The 19,310-nt window shown below is 48.4% G+C and overlaps 1 protein-coding gene across 1 annotated transcript in view; it reads right to left on the bottom strand.

The window, feature by feature from the left end:
- Nucleotides 1-19,310, bottom strand: part of GTF2I (general transcription factor IIi) — a 2,618,156-nt gene that overhangs the window by 1,910,337 nt on the left and 688,509 nt on the right. Inside the window, exon 11 of the mRNA XM_069614749.1 lies at nt 12,134-12,268. Within this exon, the coding sequence (XP_069470850.1) occupies nt 12,134-12,268 (135 nt within the window). The remainder of the gene's footprint in view (nt 1-12,133; nt 12,269-19,310) is intronic.

The raw sequence follows: 19,310 nt of genomic DNA, 5'->3' as shown, positions 1-19,310 counted from the left end.
TAGTAGATGCACTTCCTGAGATTATATCTAATCAATAAGATCTAACCTTATTATCTTGGAACTGCCGAGGCTTTGCTCATCTATCTCCAAAGGGTTCAACAAAGTTACTGGATAAATTTAGCTGCTTTTGCTTAAAAGAAACTTGGGCCATTGATCCTTTAATATTGGATGGCTATGTGTTATATCATTCGGCAGCAAAAAGGGGAGAAATAGGCGGGCCTTATGGTGGTCTGACAATAGGGCTGGCCAATACATTGGGTTCGAGACAGATCGACTGCAACTTTGAAAGTAATATGATAGCAGTTGAAGTAATTCCAGACCTTAAGAAACCCAAGGGCTCTTTTCTGTTAGTGAGCTTATATAATCCACCCGGGGCGAAGCTAATCGAACAATTGCAGGACTCTCTCCAGGACATATTGGCTAAGTGGCTGTTTATATCTAGAGACACAGGAATAATTGTTGTTGGTGATTTTAATTGCCATATGTCAGGATATGAGAGTACAATGCAGAACCCTAGATTAAAAAAAAGAGGAGCTATGGCCCATAACAAAAAGTATCCTGAGGGTGGCGTGTGGGAATACCTGTTTGAGTCCTGGGACATGGTAATGCTGAATGGTAGAACTAGTGACTATCCTGGGCACAATACATGGTCAAATGGAATTTCTTATAGTACATTGGATTATGTATTTGTGTGTCCTAGGATTCAGCAACTGGTGATGGATATGATAGTGATCCCCAATGAATGTAGTGACCATGCCGCCTTGAAATGTGAGATCAGTATCCCTAGAGAGCAGTCTTTGTCCAACAATATAGGAATGGTAAAAATTAATAAAACCGGTACCAGGATCTCTTGGTCGGATAAAAATATTTCCATGGCAATCGAGGCCCTAGGGGCGGCAGACTATAGCAAGCTCCCTAATTTTAACGAGCTGACAATTGACGGCATAGAGGACTGGGTTCAGGCTTTTGCAGAAAAGCATGCAGCATTACCAGTGGGGTTAATGATAAGTACGGAGGGGAAATAATTGCCTTATGGCAAAGCGATTAGAGATATGAAAAGACCTCTTAGAGCTGAGCTTCGCAAGGCTAAAAAAGATATGGCTCTTGGGGAGAGATATTATGTAACAGTTAGAGCGATTAAAAACAGATATAGAGCGGCCATCAAAGCAAAAAGAAGAGCAGATAAATTATTGGCCTGGCAAAAAATGGTGAAGACCATATGTGAAGGGAATACACGCAACATCTGGTCCCTGCTGGGCGAGGTGCGAGGCCTGCAAAACAGGGCACTGACTAACCCCATTGAAGCCAGAGTCTGTGAAAATATTTTGGAAAATCGGAAAGTTAAGGACAATAAATTAACAGTACTGGATAGTCGTCCATTAGTAGCTCCGTTTGATATATCATATGAATCTATCGTAAATAAAATAAGATAAAATCATCACGAGCACCTGGACCTAATGGATTGGCCAATATTGTTATTAAATCGCACCCCGAGTTTTGGGCCAGCCTATTGAGAATATTGTTTGAGAAAATCATAAAATCTGGTAAAATACCCTGCTCTTGGCAAATGGCAATATTAATCCGTGTTCAAAAAGGGAAATAGATTTGACCCTAGCAACTATAGGCTGCTCTCAATGTTAGATGCCACGGGGAAGATATTTGCCTCACTTTTGCTAACTACAAGCACTACAAGCATGGGCCGAGGGTTCTGGTGTACTGTCCAAATTTCAGAGCGGGTTTAGACAGGGATACTCCACCTCCCATAATATTATGATCATGGGATCTAGAGCTTTAAGAGGAGGTGCTCCTCCACTATATGCTCTATATATAGACTTTTCGGCGGCCTTTGATTCTATTCCCAGAAGCCCTTTGTAGTGGAAATTGAATATAATGGGATGTCCGAGAGGTCTTATACACTATTTAAGACTCTTACATCAAAATAATTCAGTGAAACTGAAATTAGACTAAGAAGGCCACACTACTGCTAATGTTATACAAAATAGGGATGTGAAGCAAGGTTGTGTTACATTTACCTCTAATTTACAATCTTTATATGTATGATATCCCCGATGCAATAGCTGCCGTAAACAACTGCCCACCTAAAATTGGTAAAGCCTCTTGCCCTGTTTTAGCGTATGCCGACGATTTGGTGATTTTGACTATACCATTAGTGGGAAACGCAGATCAGTGGCGGCACTCTGGGAGTATGCAGAGGTGAACGGCCTTAGTATCAATCTAGGGAAAACAAAGGTCATGAGATACACTAAAAAGAGTATCCCGTGTATCACTTAAGGTAGGCCTGGTGAATATTTCCTATGTTCCTCAATAACGGTACCTGGGTATAGATTTTGAAGTCACTGGTGATTATGTGGCCTGTAAACAAGTGTGCATAATTAGAGCGGCGCAGTTGACTGCCTTGTTCTACAGGTTTACTGTCAAGCAGTGTGGCTTTAACGCTGTGGGGCATCCGGCAGCTGTATCTACAGGCTTTTTCCCCGGCCATAATATATGGACTAGAAGCCTTATTGGAGATAGATCTAGGATGGCTACAGGTGATTGAAGGTAAATTTTGGCGCTGTATTCTTAGCCTACCTCCCTGTATACCAATGGCCATAATTAGGCTAGAATTGGGCTTGATCTCACTAAAGGCATTAGTATTGAGGAAGCGAGCATCTCTATACTTAAAAATGACTCGTGATCATAGTAATGGATTACTAACAGCAGTCCATCAAGAAATGGCCAGGGAGAATTCGAGCTGCACAACTATTTATCAGATGTCCAAATTGTACCTTGAAATTGGGTGGCAAAATAAGGAGGGGGGTTACACTGAAAAAGCTCAATGGGCTCTTTGTAAACGTATAGAGCTCTGGGATTGGATTGAGAATTTCGAACATCTGAGGAGTTTTAAATTCATGCAACATAGACTTTATGACTTTAAGAAACCACAGAGCTATCTGAATATTTGCCCATCAGTTAGACTTAGGTGGTTTATTTTGTTATTTAGATTGGAGCAACTCCCTACGATGATGGTTACGGGAAGAAAAGCTAACATGCCGCCTATGTAAAGGTCAAGATCAGTTGGAAACGGCAAAGCATCTTCTGACTGAATGCCCCGAGATGGCTAGCACATTTAATCCCATGCTGGATAGTTATGTCCATGATAATGATTATAACAAGGATTCTCTCTTCTGGCACCACTGCATCAATTCCAACAGTATGCGTTTGCTGACAGCTTTGTATACCATCTGGCTGAGGATTGAAGTTAGATTGGATATAACACTCTAAGCAACTGAACTGACTGAACAATTGTACCCCAATATTTTATTCTATTGATAATTGTTTGTTGTATATTTAATGTGGGAAGATCTTTTTATGTTTTAACATTTTTTCCTACATGTTTTATCCTTATGATATGAATTTGGATTATGTTATATTAATATGCCATTTATTTTATGTTTTGTGTAAAGTTTATAATTTAAACTATATCACAATAAAAAATAAAAATAAAAAATAAAAAAGTGGTTACGGACCCTTCAGTTTAATGACACAGGGAGTTGGATCGGTGCACTGTGTGGGAGGCGGCGAAGACGGCATAGAGAAGATTACTGAAAGGGAAGGTAGTGTCTTAGAAAAGGGAAAGTTCCCCGATAGCGGGGAAGCTCAGGAGAGATCTGTGCTTTAGAGGCGAGGGAGAATACTGAGTCCCATCCCGAATGGGAGCGGCTGAACAAGGCTAGGGAAAGGAGACGGGGGTTGAAGGAGCTGGAGGTGGGTAAGGTGGTGGGTAAGGTGGTGCGTCAGCTGCAGTTTCTAAGACAGAGATACTATGAGAAGGTGGACAAGGCCAGAGACCTGCTGGCAGCGTGACTCTGAGGACAGAGAGCAGAGCATTGGATTGAGGCGATTATGGATGCACAAGGAACGGTACACTCTGCTACTGGAGAAATTCTGCAAGAGTTTGCCGCATTTTATGAGGATTTACATTACTTGGAGAGGTGGAAGAGCAGGAACTTGAGAGATCTCTGCAGGGGGTCTCCTTTCCCCAGTTAAGTAGTAAGAAAGTGTTAGAGTTGGAGGGCCCGATAAACCAGAGTGAAGTGTTGACTATTCAGAGAATGAAGACTGGAGAGCACCGGGGGACAACGGGTACACAGTAGGCTTCTACAAAACACTGGTGATTCAACTGGTTCCTCATAGGGTGAAACTTTTGCATACTGGAAACCGGCAGGGCTACCGGTTCTTTTGGGCGGGCATCGATATCAGTGATCCTGAAGGAGAGGAGGGACCCACTTAACTAAGTCATGTAGATCTATATCTCTCCTCAACGTAGATGCAAAAATCTGTACGAGAGTGCTAGCCTCCAGAATGGAGCGAGTTATGCCCCGCCTTGTTTACTACGATCAGGTGAGATTTATCCTGGGGAGAAAGAGAGCCGACATTGCGAAAAGTGCTGCACCTTATGGACGTTGCTAGAGGGCAAGGGAATAACCCAACGCTGCTGGTCCTGGCGTCCAAAAAGGCTTTTAATTGAGTAGATATTAAAGTTACTCACTGTAGTGACTAGAGCACTTACAGTCCTTAAGTCCCCTTTTCCTACATCCTTGTGGGCGTCCCACAACAAGGGGACAGTACCGGAACCTTTGGCAGCGAAAAATGTGAGCTAACCTTTTAAATTTAGTATAGCGCACAGGGTTGCAGCCCTGGTCGTAGGAACACCCCTGAGGCCCGCCCTCCGGCATCTCACCTCAGTCCACTTTTGACATACTAACACGAATACCTGGCTGTACTTACATCTTTAGCCCCTGGCAAACCAGCAGAGGAAGGTGGGTGGGACGTATGGAGTAAAGGGGACTAAGGTCACTACGGTGAGTAAGGAACAAGTTACTTACCTGTAACTATTGTTCTCCAACATGGATTCACATGCTCATGAATGTTCCCAGTCATCAAGCTGGGAATCCGCTGTAAAAGAAAAACCAGTTTCACTTTCACTTACAAACTGTTTTTCTCCTTTAAACCAATCACTGTCCTCTGGGTCATACTTTCCCCAGCCATTGACAGCCCTCGCCCTAAGCCCCTACCTCTGGCAGCCATCTTCAGATTTGGTAAGCAAGTAAAGTGGCAGTATGACCAAGAAGAGCCACAGATGGGAAGGAGGTAGAGTTTGCATGTGAATCCATGCCAGACCCATGCTGGAGAACAAGTTACAGGTAAGTAACTTGTTCCTTCTCCAGCATGGGGTCTGGCATGGATTCACTCGCTCCTGAATGACAAACACATAGCAGTACAACATTACACAACCACGGGAGGTGGCAAGGCTCAACAGAAGCAATTCACTCTTACTTCTGGAACAGACTCACCTCAAGCGAACAAGTTGCGTAGCAATGCTTGGCCGACTCTAGACTCCTACCTGGAATCCCTGTCGACACAGTAGAATCTCGTTAAGGTGTGCATGGACCTCCACGTAGCCGCCCTGCAGATGTCCAGCAGGGGCACACCAGACAGAAACGCCGTCGTCCCAGCGATCTCTCTGGTGGAGTGGGCTCTCAAGACAGCTGGGCAGCGGTAGGTTTGCTAACTGATGACAGTGCGTGATGCTGCCAGTGAGCCACCTTCAGATGGAATCCTTGGACAAGGCCTTCCCATGGTTCACAGAGCCAAAGTTCATTAACAGTTAAGAAGTCTTCCGAAAACTCTGTGTGCGTCACGTAAAACTTCAGGGTCCAGCGAGTGCAAGGCCCTTTCAGTCCGTGACGAAAGCTTCGGAAAAAAAAACAGATTAAACAAAAGGCTCATTGAGGTCGCATTCCGACTGAACCTTCGGCATAAAAGAGGGGTGCTTCCGCAGCACCACCCTTGATTCATGGAAAGTCAGGTATGGCTATTTGCAGGACAAGGCATGGATCTCACCTACCCTCCTGGCCGAGGTGATGGCCACAAGGAAAGCAGTTTTCCACAAGAGGAATTTGAGGGGGGCCTGATGCATAGGCTTGAAGGGAGCCCCCATGAGCCTCGTTAGTACCACGTTGAGTTCCCACGCCGGGGCAGGACCCTTCACCGGTGGCAAAGATCGAAACAGTCCCTTGAGGAATTCCTTGACGAGTCGATGAGGCCAAAGTGAAGATGTTCCTAGAAACATGGTGAAGAGGCAGATGGCCGCCAGATGTACCTTGATAGAGGCGTGCGCCAGTCCGGCCTTGGCCCATGATAGCATATATGGAAGCATCTGCAGGGCTGTGACCCTCAGAGGGGTAATCTCGTACGACCAGCACCACGTAGCGAAACGTTTCCACTTGTGACCGTAGCACTTCAAAGTCTACGACGCCCTTGCTTTGGCGAGGACCTCCCTACAGTCCGCAGGCAACGCATATTCTCCAAACTGTAGGACTACATGGGCCAAGCACTCAGGTTCAGCGATCCTCTGTCGTGGTGAAGGAGTGCGCCTCCTTCTCTGGTGAGAACATCATGAACCACTGGAAGCTTGACCGGAGGTTACGCTGACAAGCTGAGAAGGCCCGGGTATCAAATCTGCCTCTGCCATGAGCATCATCCTGCATTGGCACTGAGTGCATTGATGACTCGCAACAGGAGAGGAAATGGAGGAAACGCATCCCGAAATAGGCCTTCCCATGGGGAGAACATGTCTTCCGCTTGGCCTCACGCCTCCGGTATAGGAAACCCTCATTTTTGGTTTCTTCGGGCACAAGCTGGAACAGCTTGGAGGCTCTACCGCCCATGGAATGGAACAACCCCTCTCTGGAACGCCAGATTCCTCTGCAAAAAAAACCACAACAGTTTTAGACATGTTCTTTCGTCTCAACCTTCATTTCCTATATCTAACTGAAACCTGGATCCCTCCTCACAACACCACTGTCCCTGCTTCCCTTACCACCTTTTCTCATATCTCGCACCCTTCTGGCCGCGGCAGAGGTATTGGCCTCCTTTTTCCATCCTAAATAGCTTCCCTCTACCTCCCCTCCATCTCTTCCTTCTTTCCCTTCCTTCGAATTTCTTTACAAATCCTTTTCCTCTCCTCACCCCATCTCCTTTCTAATCATTTATCGACCCCCTGGCCCTCTTTCTTCCTTCTATGACGACCTCGATCATCTCCTTTCTCTCATCTCTCCCTCTCCTCTTACTGTACTTGGCAACTTTCATCTTGACCTCCCTTCTCCCCCTCACTCCTCTCCCCTTTTATCCATCCTTGACTCCAACCTCCTTTCCCCTCTTCCTTCCTCTCCTAACCACTCCTCTGGCTCCATTCTTGACCTTATCTTCAACTCTTCCTACCCCTCTTCCACTGTCTCCACACTTCCAATCTATCTCTCCGATCATGCTTTACTCTCCTCTTACTCCCCTTCCCAACCCTTCTTCTCCTAAGCCTTCCCCTTCCATCTTTTCACGACGCAACCTTCGCAACTTTGATCCCTGCCTTTTTCTCGACACTTGCTCTTCTTCTCTCCCCTCTCTCCAAGATTTCTCTTCACTATCAGCCAATGATGCACTTTCTACTCTCTCCTCTTCCATCTCCTCCTCTCTTGAGCTACTTCACCCCCTTTCCTTCTTCCCTCCAACCCGGAAACCCTCTCAACCTTGGCTCTCTCCTCAACTTCTCTCCATGCGGCGTCTCCATCGTCTTGAGACTCTGGCTCAAATCTCCCTCCCTTTCCAACCAAACCTTATATTTCTCTTACCACTCTCTTTATGACTCTTGCCTCTCCTCAGCAAAACGCTCCTACTACACCAACCTTCTCCAATCCCAAGCCTCCCACCCTCGCAGCGTCTTCCAAACTCTCTCTCGTCTACTCTCTCCTCCCACCCCTGATCCCTCAACCTCTTCCACCCTTTCTCCCTCCGACTTTGCAAACTTCTTCTCTTCCAAGATCCTTGCCCTTTGGCAAAAAATCAACTCCCCCTGTCCCCCTTCTCCCTTCACCCCCTCTACCTGCATAACTGACTTCTCCCCTGTCTCCCCTTCTGAGGTTTACATCCTCCCCTCCAAAGCCCACCCCTCGTCTGCTCCTACTGACCCTTTCTCTTCCCTCCTTATACCTAAGATCTATCCTCTTCTTATTCCTTACTTAACTTCCTTCTTCAACACCTGCCATCTTCCCCTCTGCTTTCAAAATTGCCACTATTATTCCTATTCTGAATAAACCGGCTGACCCCCTGCTCACCAAATTCGTCTGAGAAGGGGGGAACATCTACTTCCTCGCTCACAAAAAGAGAGCGGATCTTTGCAAGGAGAGATGGTGGTCCAATCTGGGGGAGGGGAGAAAGGAGGAACTTGAGGAATAGGAAGGGGTACGCAAACCGTGCCCACCAGGATGGAGCATGGAGGTCAAGCCTGCCCCCCTACTGGAGAAATATGGATCTGAAGACCCTGTCATTGGTGCCTGGGAGGGGGACTGAAAGAAGCCACTGTGCAATGCTTTGTGCCGTTTCCACTGGTGTTGGCTGGGGGACCTGTCGATTGCCTAGAACGGCGCTCCTGGAACCGCCAAAGGTACAACCCCTGACTGAAGGTCTTTTGTGCTGGCTTTGTGAGTATGGCCAGAGACTTGTCTGTCTGTGAGCTGTTCTTTTCCAGATCCTCACTGGTGGATGAGTGGAACAGGTCTCCTCCTTCTAATGAAAGATTGAGGATGCGCTTTTTCACATCCGGATTGAACCTAGTGGCCTTGAGCAACGCCCTGCGTCGCATTTTAATGGCCACACAGACGGCTCTACCAGCTAAATCTTTGTGAGCCACTGATGACTCCATTAGGTCCTGCTCCACTTTCTTGGTCTCAGCTACCCCTGCCTTAAAACAAGCTTGTCTGCGTACTGGCAGGTCTGGGAGGAACTCGGCCATTTCCCTCCATAATCTCTGGCTTGCTGTGGCTAACATCGCATTTGCGTTGGCCTGCCTCAAGTGGAGGATGGCATTGGCGTACACCGGTTTGCCGTAAGCCTCCAAGGTGTTTTCCTCCTTGCCTAGCAAGGACGAGTGGGTTGGTGGACGTGGTAGATGCCTGAGGCATTGCATACGTTGACGCTGCTGCCATCACAGAGGAATGCAGTTGCAGGTGGACAGGATTAGCGAATACCCTTCTGCCTGTCTATACTTTGCTTCCAGATGTTTGTTGGTGGGCTGCGTGGAATGGGGGTTTTACCCAGCCCTTTTTTGCCAGGGCAACCTCATCTTTTTGTAGTGGAATACCTGATCTGGTGGATGACCCGAAGGTTAAGACTTCCGGCAGGACCCCCACCTCCGGCTGTTCCTTCTGCAATTGAGGGATGCCCAGGGATTCCGCAAGACCCGCTAATATATTGTGAAAAGCTTTTACGGAGGACGAGGTGTCCTGCTCCTCGTTATCCTCCATGTCTGCCTGGTCTGCTGTGTCCTGTGGGTCCGAAACGTCTGCTGGTGGTGTTCCCATAGGTGTATGTTGAGGGACTACCATTGGCGGAGACTGGACCGTGCTTGTGGACAGAGTTGGATTGTGCCACGGTCATGGTGGCGCTTGTAACCAGCACAGGAACTGAAAGCTGAACTGGAGGTGGGGCAGTTGGAAGCATAGGCGGGATCATGTCCTGAATGATCCCCTTCAGGAAGTTCCCCATTTGGAGTGACCTCATGAGTTTGAGAAACGTATCGAAGAATCTCTTCACATGTGGGAGAAGCATGTTCCTGAACTGGTACGTCTGAGGAAACCAACGTGTATGGATACGCTCTCCCTGTGCTGAAGCTGCCATGGGCGTACTCCGCTTCCCTGTATCTCATTTGCCCTGAAGTGGTTGGGTAGGAGGTACTCCATGTGACCTGCTGTGTGGACATGGGTGACCACTCCACTCGTGAAGTATGCTCCTGCCTCAGAGGCTCGTTGGGATGGCACGCTTCTGTACACCATTTTGTCTGGCTGAGCCATTTTGTCAGGTACCGCGCCACGTGCCTTCTGCGGCATTACTGGCTCGGGCCTCCACCCGTTTCCGTTCTCGCGTAAGCTCGGACCTGCCCCACACCTCTGGCATTGACCTGGAAGGTGGATTGTACTCGGCCATGCCGGTAGTGCCTTTGTCACTGCTTGTGGGCTCCCCCTCAGACATCTATCTGGTCCTAGAGCAAAGCCCCTCAGGTCCAGGCCTGGTACTAGAGCAGACAGGCCCCTCAGCAGCGGGTGCAGGAAGATCTGTGGACCCCCCAGCTGCCAGGCCGGTAGCTGGTTGAGCCTCGGAACCCTTGCCAGTATCAGACCATACAAGACCCCCTCCCGCTAGGCCTCTTCACAGGGAAGGAGTTGCCTTTGCAGGGTGCTTTTGTTAACAAAATACTTAACTACTTCTTTTTCCTCTGAATGTACGCCCTTTTCTGTTCCAGTGGGGAACGGTTGAATAGTTCCCTCCACCTCGCCAGCCGGTTCTTCGGGGAACGGGTTGTAAGGGCGTTGCACAACCTTCCCAGCCGTGGTCTTTGCCTAGGCACCGGAGGTAGTGCGCATGCAGGTCTTATGTAGGGAAGAAACCCTCGCAAGGCAGGCACCTACTGAAACCAGTCACGGCCGACATGCGCCAGGGAGGGCGGCGAGGCACCGGCATCCAGTGTAAAGTACAATCCTAAAATTGGAGGAAAAAAAAGAAGAATGATTGATATAGGGACCTGGGTCCCGGGGAAGACTTGGCATGCATGGAATTACAAAAGCAAAAAAGCTCAACCAGAGCGTTGGTGGGGCAGGTCTGCTCCCATCGACGCGGAAAAGAACTGCGGTGTGGCACCGGTGGGCAGAGTCAGGTGAGCATGCGCGCTGATGTGACAGCACCCACGCTGGCACCTAAATTTAAAGATGAGACTTTTTTTCTGGTGAAAAAGGTTTCGCTCCCGTCCCTAAAGAGGGACGCCCCATACAGTATGGAGGAAAGAGGACGGGACGTATGATGCTTGAGCTAAAACATGGCGCTGATGCGCAGTGCATTCTGGGAGCACTCAGAGCTATAATGGATACTTATTCCATTGCCTCAGTGAAAAGCTGCACTTGCTTTGCTAAAAAACATGCTTTCAATGTTATTCGTTGCTGAGCCTGGTATGCAGGCTTCAGCCAAGGACACAGCAGTGGGAAAGCGAGAATTTACAGGTGCAGGCTGACACCAGATATAAAAAAAGGTTTTGTTATGTCTTGCTCCAAGGTCTCAGGATGAGTTATGGAATTGTTTTCCGTGGTGGTTTAGAAGAGGGAAGCTTTGCTCCTTGGAGTTACTGTCGGTTGACCCGGCCAGCAACCAACGGTCTCTCAGCAATGCGCAAGCGCTAATGCCAGAAGGTTCGAAAAATTGCCACCCCTTTTTGAGGAGGGCATATATGAGGAACTCTGGAAAGGTCAGGTGGGAAAAACACAAAGACCTCAGTCGGAGGGGGCACGCCTTGTTCCGACCTTCCTGTGGGCTGTTGTGTTCTCTGCCTGGCTGTTACCGGGGTCTTCCAGCCACTTCTGGCGAGAAGAGGGATTCAGTTACGCCCATGGTGATGTATTTTCTCTTTAATTCTCCATCTTTTCTGTGATTTATTTCTGTTTTATCACTTGTTGCTTCTTAGCCATGAATAAATAGCCGTATAAGTGCTCATTATTTTGCTAACTGCGTGGCTGGTGAGTTATTGCTCTGTCTACCTGTGTTCAAAGTATTTGCCCTGCTCTGCAAATGTACTGGTGATAAATAACTGTCTGTGCACTCTTGGCGAGCAATACAGACGTAGGAGTACCTCTAACTGAGGGCCAATATTGCAACACATTAAAGCACCACCATCTAGGTCAGACTGAGGACAGTATACCGTAACAAGAGCCTGGACAAGCCTATTTAACGTAGAAAGACGAGGGAGCACTTGGGCGGTTTCTCCAAACTTTGGGGCTCATAGGGCACAGCAAAAGGCCGTTTATAAGAAGTGCATCTACAGGAACATCTGGATGCACTCACTGGGGAAAATGTAAGTCTTACCATCGCAAAATCAAGCAAAAAATGAAGGCCACAAACACTAATCGCAAAATGGGTCGTTTACATTTTACATGCTGCGTTCAGAATCCTAGACAAAACAAAAATGGCAGTAGTGTGCCACTTCAGGAGAGCATACCAGTAAACAAGCAAAAGGGTAACATTTTAGACTTACCAAAATTGAATTCTTTGGCTTTTCGTCTTGAAGTTTCACTTGCCGTTTCATTAAGTGTCACAGCTGCAGTTGGAGGTACAGTGGTGCTGGTGGTGGTAGTTTTTGATTTCTTGTTGGGAGGGACGTACTCTTCATCTTAGGAAAGCAATACATTTTTAATTTAGAGAAATCGTGCATTTTGAAAGGAATTGTGCACATTTAAAAATACATTAATTGAACACTATTTTAAATTCTATTTTCAGCAATGTGGGGTCAAAATCTGTATAAGATATTTAAAAAATGCAAGCTTAATCTATTGACTATGCTGCAGAAGATAGTAAAACTTAGTTAACCAAGAATCTTTTCTTTCGAGAAAGGCTTATCGAATATGTCTGGCACATATTTTCATTTTAGATTTTTTCAACCCAATTTAGATTTGGAGAAATATGCTAGTGTTGAGAATTTTGCCAATCCTGTGGTCCTTTATGTGGGGGGAGGGTGGGCCCAAATCAAGGCACTCCATTGTTAAGCTGTCTTTGGCACACCTAGAGGTGGCTGTGGTCGAGCAGTCAAGGCAAACTCATGGGAGGTGGGCATGGTAGATTAATACAAGGAAACTATTACGTAGAGTAAGGAAGTATTCACACAGATGTTAACATAAGCATTTCTTTGCCATAGTGAATATTGTACAAATTGTTTCTAGTCTCCTTTCGTTCCGACTGAGCCTGTAGATCAAACTGATGACGCTACACTCATGATTCGCTGCTTTGGCTCTTATTGCACCACTTCGGGCATTCCTTTTGATCTGTTAATTATTGGACTTCGAACCATGTGACATAACTGTGGTGATCAGTGAACTCTAAACTAACAAATTACTTGCCTCAGGTAATATTCATTATGATCGATGTTCCTTGCATAGATTCTTCATCTTAGATATATTTCTATGCTTCATTTTTATGCTTCAGCAAATCTCTGAAACCCTTGACAGCAGGGGGTGCTATGCTCTATTGGTCTCCTGGGCACTCTGCATACTTCATCCTAAAGGCTAGAGGTAACACTGGAATAAGTAGCTTACACCACGACTCTTGCCCACAGTTACATCATTTTATCCCTGTGCACATCCACATTGGGGAATTCATTTGCATAACATTTTTGGGGTAAAAGACATTGAAAGAGCTCTTTATTTGAAGAGCAAGATGGGAGGGCGATGAAGAATCTGTGGGTGAAACTATCCATCAGAACGAAAAGGCCTCACTCCTGTGAGTAAGTCCACCTTCTGAGGAAGATTATGTGGAGGGCAGATCGCCACGACCAGAAAGTCCAGCTAACAGGTCCTCCTGTCCCAGTCTGGAGTATCAGGATCATGTTTGCGCCAAACCTCATTAACCTTCCGATTCCATGAGTGATGACAGATCTGCATATAGAAGATGAAAGGCTCCAGCCCACAACAAACAAGTTCCCCCAATGCTCCTCTCGGAGGAAATTCACTGGAGCAGAACAGACCACATTTCCTGTTGGAACATGATGTGAACATTTCCACCTGAGGGCTTACCAAAAGGGTGAAGATCTTCAAAAGAACTTCCTTAGAACTCCGACTCATGAGAAACAGCGTGGTCTGCTCAGGGCATCCGTTGCTGTGTTTTCTATTCCAGCCAGGTAAGCTACAGACAATTTCCCATTCTGTCAACAACTGTTAGGGAGAATTCTCAGAAATGTGCCAATTCCGCTCTACCTTGGAGACCACCAGCTCTTTTGCTGGACTCTAGGCTTTTCCTTTTTTGCCTGGAGAGAGTGAGACCCTTTTTCCCCCCACTTTCATGTATTTTAATGTGATTTTGAAATCTGTTTCTTTTGGTTATGGAGTCTGAAACTCCATAGGCATCTTTTACATTGTGTCACAGCACCTTCATTGCAGTGGAACAGGGATGTCTTTCAGATTTCCTCGATGAATGGCTGGTGGCAGTGATTTACTTTTAACTACCGTGGGGTGCATTTACCGCGGGCTGCGTTCGCAGATGCAGTTAAGCACCCAAGGGTGCCATTTTTGTCAAAATGGCCCGGTCTTCTTTTTTCACCATTTCTTTGTGGAAAGGTCCTTCTTGAGATTTACTCTGCGTGCCAAACCAGGTTTGGTCCCTTTGTTTTGCCTTTGGCGGGTGTTAGGAAGAATTATCAGAAATGTGCTAATTCCCTCTACTTTAGAGACCCCCAGCAACTTTGCTGGATTTTGAGAACTTGATTTTTTCAACCTGGAGAGAGTGAGAGCCTTTTTCCCACTCTCTCATGTATTTATTTGAAAATCAAGTTTTATTGATATTTTGCGTTATAACATTGCATAGCATATTTATACACAAGTCTCCATAACACAAGTATAACATGTCCCCCCTATCCCTCCTCCCCCTACCATCCCCCGGTTCGAGCACTCATACATAGTCTGCCTGGCGAGTTCATAAAGAGCATAACAGTCTTTATTCATTTGTCTCTTTGCACACTGGAGTCTTGGGCAAAACATTTAGGCACCTTTCAGTTGGTCCGGTTGGCAGCAACCTTTCCCTTCCAGAGGGGAGAACCCCCCGGTGTGATTCAGCCCCATTAGGCCAAGCGACCATATATGGACTCATCGATCAGATGGGTAAGGAACTCCATATCATAAATGGCCCGTACCTTCGTGACCCAAACCTTTTCTCCCGGCATAGCGGTGCTCTTCCATTTCTGTGCCAAACACCTTGCCGCCACCAACATGACCTGCAACATGTGGCCCCGAATTCCCTCATGATCATCTCCTACATCAATTCCAAAGAAAAGGAGCCTCGGGCACAGAGACCTCTCGACTCCGTCCACCACCTTGATCCAGGATAGTACCTCTCCCCATTAGGTCTGGACCACCGGGCACCTCCACCACATGTGGATGTAGTCACCTTTTACCTTCTTGCATTTCCAGCAATGTGGATCATATCCTGCCCTCATCCTGGCAATCCTCTGCGTAATGCCACCTGTGTATAACCTTAAGGGCCTGGTGTCGAAATTGCAGTGAGGCCGTGGAGCGGGTGGCACGTCTGCACATTTTGGACCACCTTTCGTCGTCCATCTCCACACCTAGGTCCTTTCCCCATTGTAAGCATGCCAGTGGCAGGTCCCTCAGGACAGAGAGCAGAAAGGGTCTATAGAGGCGCGATATCACCCCTTTGGAGCCCTGAGTGGAAATGATATGATATTTTATTTTTATCGCGCTCGTACACAAGTGTTTCAGAGTGCGACAAGGGAGGGGAGGGGAACAGGGGAGAACAAAACAGCGATCATACTAGGCCCAGTGACATTGAGAACGCGCAAGTGCATGGGAGAGGGGGAGGGGAAAAGTGCATGGAAGGGGGAGAAGTGGAATGTGCAAAGCAGAGGAGAAACAGATAAATAACAATAAATAAATAATAAAGGCAACAAACAGTTTTAGTGCAGCCAGCAATTTGCTAGTGCTAGATTTAAGGCAGCAGACATGGTAGGTCTGTTAAGTACAGGAAGAAAAAATGGGGGGGCTGTATGGGTACAGATACAGACCCCAGTGCAAGGGGTGGCCCGGAAGCAGTGCAGGAGGGTGGCAGGGTGAGCAGGTTCCTGGGCCCGGAGGACAGAGGGTGGCCAGGTGCACGGTGCCAAGGGAGAACAGATCAGCAGGGGAGAAGGGGAGCGAAGGCAGAAGAAAAGAGGAAGGTCTTGAGGTGTTTCCGGAACCGGAGATCTACCCCCAGCTCGTTTCTTTGAAAAACGGCTGACCCTGAGGGAGTTGGAGGTAGAGGAGAGAAGAGCTCGAGAGGGGAGGTATTTGCGGAGGGATAGCTGAAGGTATTTTGCACCCAGGCCCCAGAAAGCCTTGTGGACAATGCAGAGGGTTTGGAATTTAATCCTTCCATCCACTGGGAGCCAATGGAGAGATTTCAGGGCTGGAGAGATACGATCCCAGGGCTTGAGGCCAAGGACAAGTCTCGCAGTTCTGTCCTGGATTAGTTGCAGAGGGCGGAGAGTAGAGGCAGGTAGATTTAGAAAGAGGCTGTTAGAATAGTCCAAGCTTGAGAGAACCAGAGTTTGGGATATCATGAGCTCCTGGGGGAAGGAGAGGAACGGAAGAGTACCTCTGAGGAGGTGTAGTGGGAAATTTGACTTTTTAGAGACCTCGGAGATGTGGGCGGAGGAGGAAAGGGTGGAGTCAAAGATGACCCTGAGGTTCTTAGCCTCGCAGGTGGGGGTAGGAGGAGGGCCAAGGGAGGCCGGCCAGAGAGTGAGTGGAAAGGATGGTGAAGGTGTGCCGATGAGGAGGATCTCCGTCTTGCTGGCGTTCAGACAAAGATCATTTGCGGCACACCAATCTTGAATGGCAGTTAGACAATCAGAGATGAGAGAGGGAGAAGAGGTGGCAGAGGGCAGCCTGAAAATGAGTTGAGTGTCGTCAGCATAGCACTGGAAACTTGAGCAGAAAGTGGCAATGCAGTGGGCGAGAGTTGCCAGGTATTGGTTGAAAAGCCAGGGCGAGAGGTTAGACCCCTGGGGAACACCACAGGTAGAGAGGAAGATAGATGGAAGTCTCTCAAAGCCGGTTAGATCCCTCCTGAGGTTGTCACCCCACGATGGTTCTGTAAGGACCCCCTTAAACTGGAGGTATCGGAATGGTGACAGGGTGCCTATTCCCAGTGCCTCCTCTAAATCTCTTAAGGGTAGAAATGGGCCACCCACCCGAAGGTGGCCAGTCCTACTTAGACCGGCTTCGAACCACTTTTGAAACGCAGCTGGCTCTGCTATTTTATCTATAAAGGGGGGCCCAGATGCAGCTCAGTGGGGAGGACCAGGTTGTGAGCCAACGATAGTAACCTCCCTCCTTCCACAGGGACCATAACACTTTCAAGACTGGGTGGTTCAGGACTCTCATGGGAATGTTTTTCTTTGGGACCCAGAGCCATTCCTCCACTGTGATGGGTGCAAGGACCTTATTGTCCATGGCAACCCATTGCTTTTCAGTACCTGGGGTGAAATGATCGACAAGCTCCCTCAACTGAGCAGCCCTGTAATATGTCTCCAAGTCAGGGTATCCCACCCCGCCGTCTTCCTTTGGCCTGGTTAGTACCTCATAAGAGATCCTGTGTTTTCTGCCAGACCAGAGGAAGTTCAGGAGGACTCGTTTTGTTTCTGTGAAGAATGTCCTGGGAACCTGTACGGGAAGCATTTGGAAGAGGAATAAAAACTTGGGGAGAATCACCATTTTTACCAGATTAAGGCACGCCATCCAGGAGAGGCCCGATCTTGCCCATCTCTCCATGTCCTTTTTAATTTCAGCCCAGAGGGGGAGAAAGTTACTCGGGAATAGTTAATCAGGGTCGCATGTTACTGAACCCATCTTCCTGTAGTCTGAAGGGGAGCCCTCTCACGTAGTTTATCTCTGGGTCTGGTAGACCTCTCCCTATGAATGGTACCGATTTCCTGAGGTTAACCTTATATCCTGATAAGTCTCTGTATCGCTTCAAGCCCTAGAGGATCATGGGGACTGTCCGGGCTGGCTTCGTGATAGAGTAACACATCATCGGCAAATAGGCAGATCTTGCAGATTGTATCCCCCATCTGTACTCGTCTGATAGCCTCGTTGTTGCGAACGGAGATTGCCCAAGCTTCGATCACCAGTGCTTATATTAAGGGAGACAATGGGCATCCCTGGCTCGTACCTCGCTCCAGGGGGAACATCCTCGATTCTGTCCCGTTTGCCAACACCCTGGCCGAGGGAGAGGAATATAGTGCTGACATCCAACCCAGCCACCTCGGCCCCATCCCCAAGGCTGAGAAAACCTCCCCCATGAAGGTCCAGCTTACCATGTCGAAGGCCTTCTCCGCGTCGAGGGCCAGCAAGAGTGCACCCTCCTCCCGAACTGCCCTTGAGCTGTGCACATAGAGGGTTTTCCGCATATTGTCGGAGCCCTGTCTATGTACGATGAATCCTGCCTGGTTGGGGTGTATTAAGCGGTGGAGGCAGCCCTCTAATCTGGTCGCCAGGATTCTGGCGAAGATGTTAGCATCCAGGTTCAGGAGCGAGATAGGTCTATACGACCCACACTCTGCCTGGTCCTTGCCCGGCCTGGGTATTACAGGAATTGGGGCCTGTAGAAACATCGGTGGGATCGAGTCCTGATTTTTAATTTGGACAGGGGCTTCACCAATATGGGTTGGCATTGTTTATAAAAGTCTGCCCTATACCAGTCTCCCCCTGGGGCCATCCCAGCCTTCAGTCTTTTAATAGCTTCCTCCAACTCTTCCTCAGATATTTCCCCTTCCAGGGCCTCGCGCTCGGGGTCAGTGAGTCGGGACAGGGGGTGTTCGGCCAGGTAAGTCTGAATATCTTCCAGCGACCCGCCCTCCCGTCTGGAATAGGGTTCGCTATAAAAGTCGGCGAATCCTCTGATATTTCCTCCCGAGTTTTGCGCACCCTAAGGAGGCACACCCCCTACGGGGGCGTGGCTTGGCGGCCATGCGGTAGGAGGCTCGACTGAGAAGCTCCTTCGAGTACCTGAAGAAGATCCGATCAAACTGGTACCAAAACGTTGGTGATTTATCTGAAAATGAAAGAATAGACGTCGGAATATCTGCAGAACATTCGCTGAGTCTACCGAGGGAAATCGGAGGTCGGATTGCAGAGAAAAGGCAAAAGAAGAAGCTGCCCGCGTGAAACAAAATGGCGGGCGCAAGGAGCTGAACAGCCGGGGAGAACGCCAGAGCCTTGTGAGCGAGGAAATCACAGGCGCGAAGCTGCGGGACGGAGATAAAACATCCAGCTGGCCCAGGGGTCTGCCGGAGAGGGGGTCAACGATCGTCACAGGCGACCCAGCAACGAGCCCGGCCCGGCCACTCAAAGACACGGAAGCGGTGAAAGCGGAGAGAACACGCCGGGGGCCCCACCCTGATACAGCGAGGCGGCGCACGGACTGTATCGCCCTCCCGCAAGCATCACAGCCGCAAGGCGGGAAGAGGCGGCAGCAGGAAGGGGACCCGCATAGACCAGTAATTTGCGGCCGACAGCAAGCGCACATACGGCCGGGAGAGCGGACTCGAACTCGGCAGACAGGACACCGGAACATCCGCACAACAAGCGAGGAGTTCCCCGGAACAAATTGGCACTTGGAGCCCGAGAAGGAGGGGAGAGGCCGGCCCGAAAAACAGGCAACACCCG

Source organism: Ambystoma mexicanum, chromosome 9, assembly GCF_040938575.1.
Source record: "Ambystoma mexicanum isolate Mex_15411 chromosome 9, UKY_AmexF1_1, whole genome shotgun sequence".
Taxonomy (NCBI): Eukaryota; Metazoa; Chordata; class Amphibia; order Caudata; family Ambystomatidae; genus Ambystoma; species Ambystoma mexicanum.
This window is presented reverse-complemented; position numbering and strand designations above follow the sequence as displayed.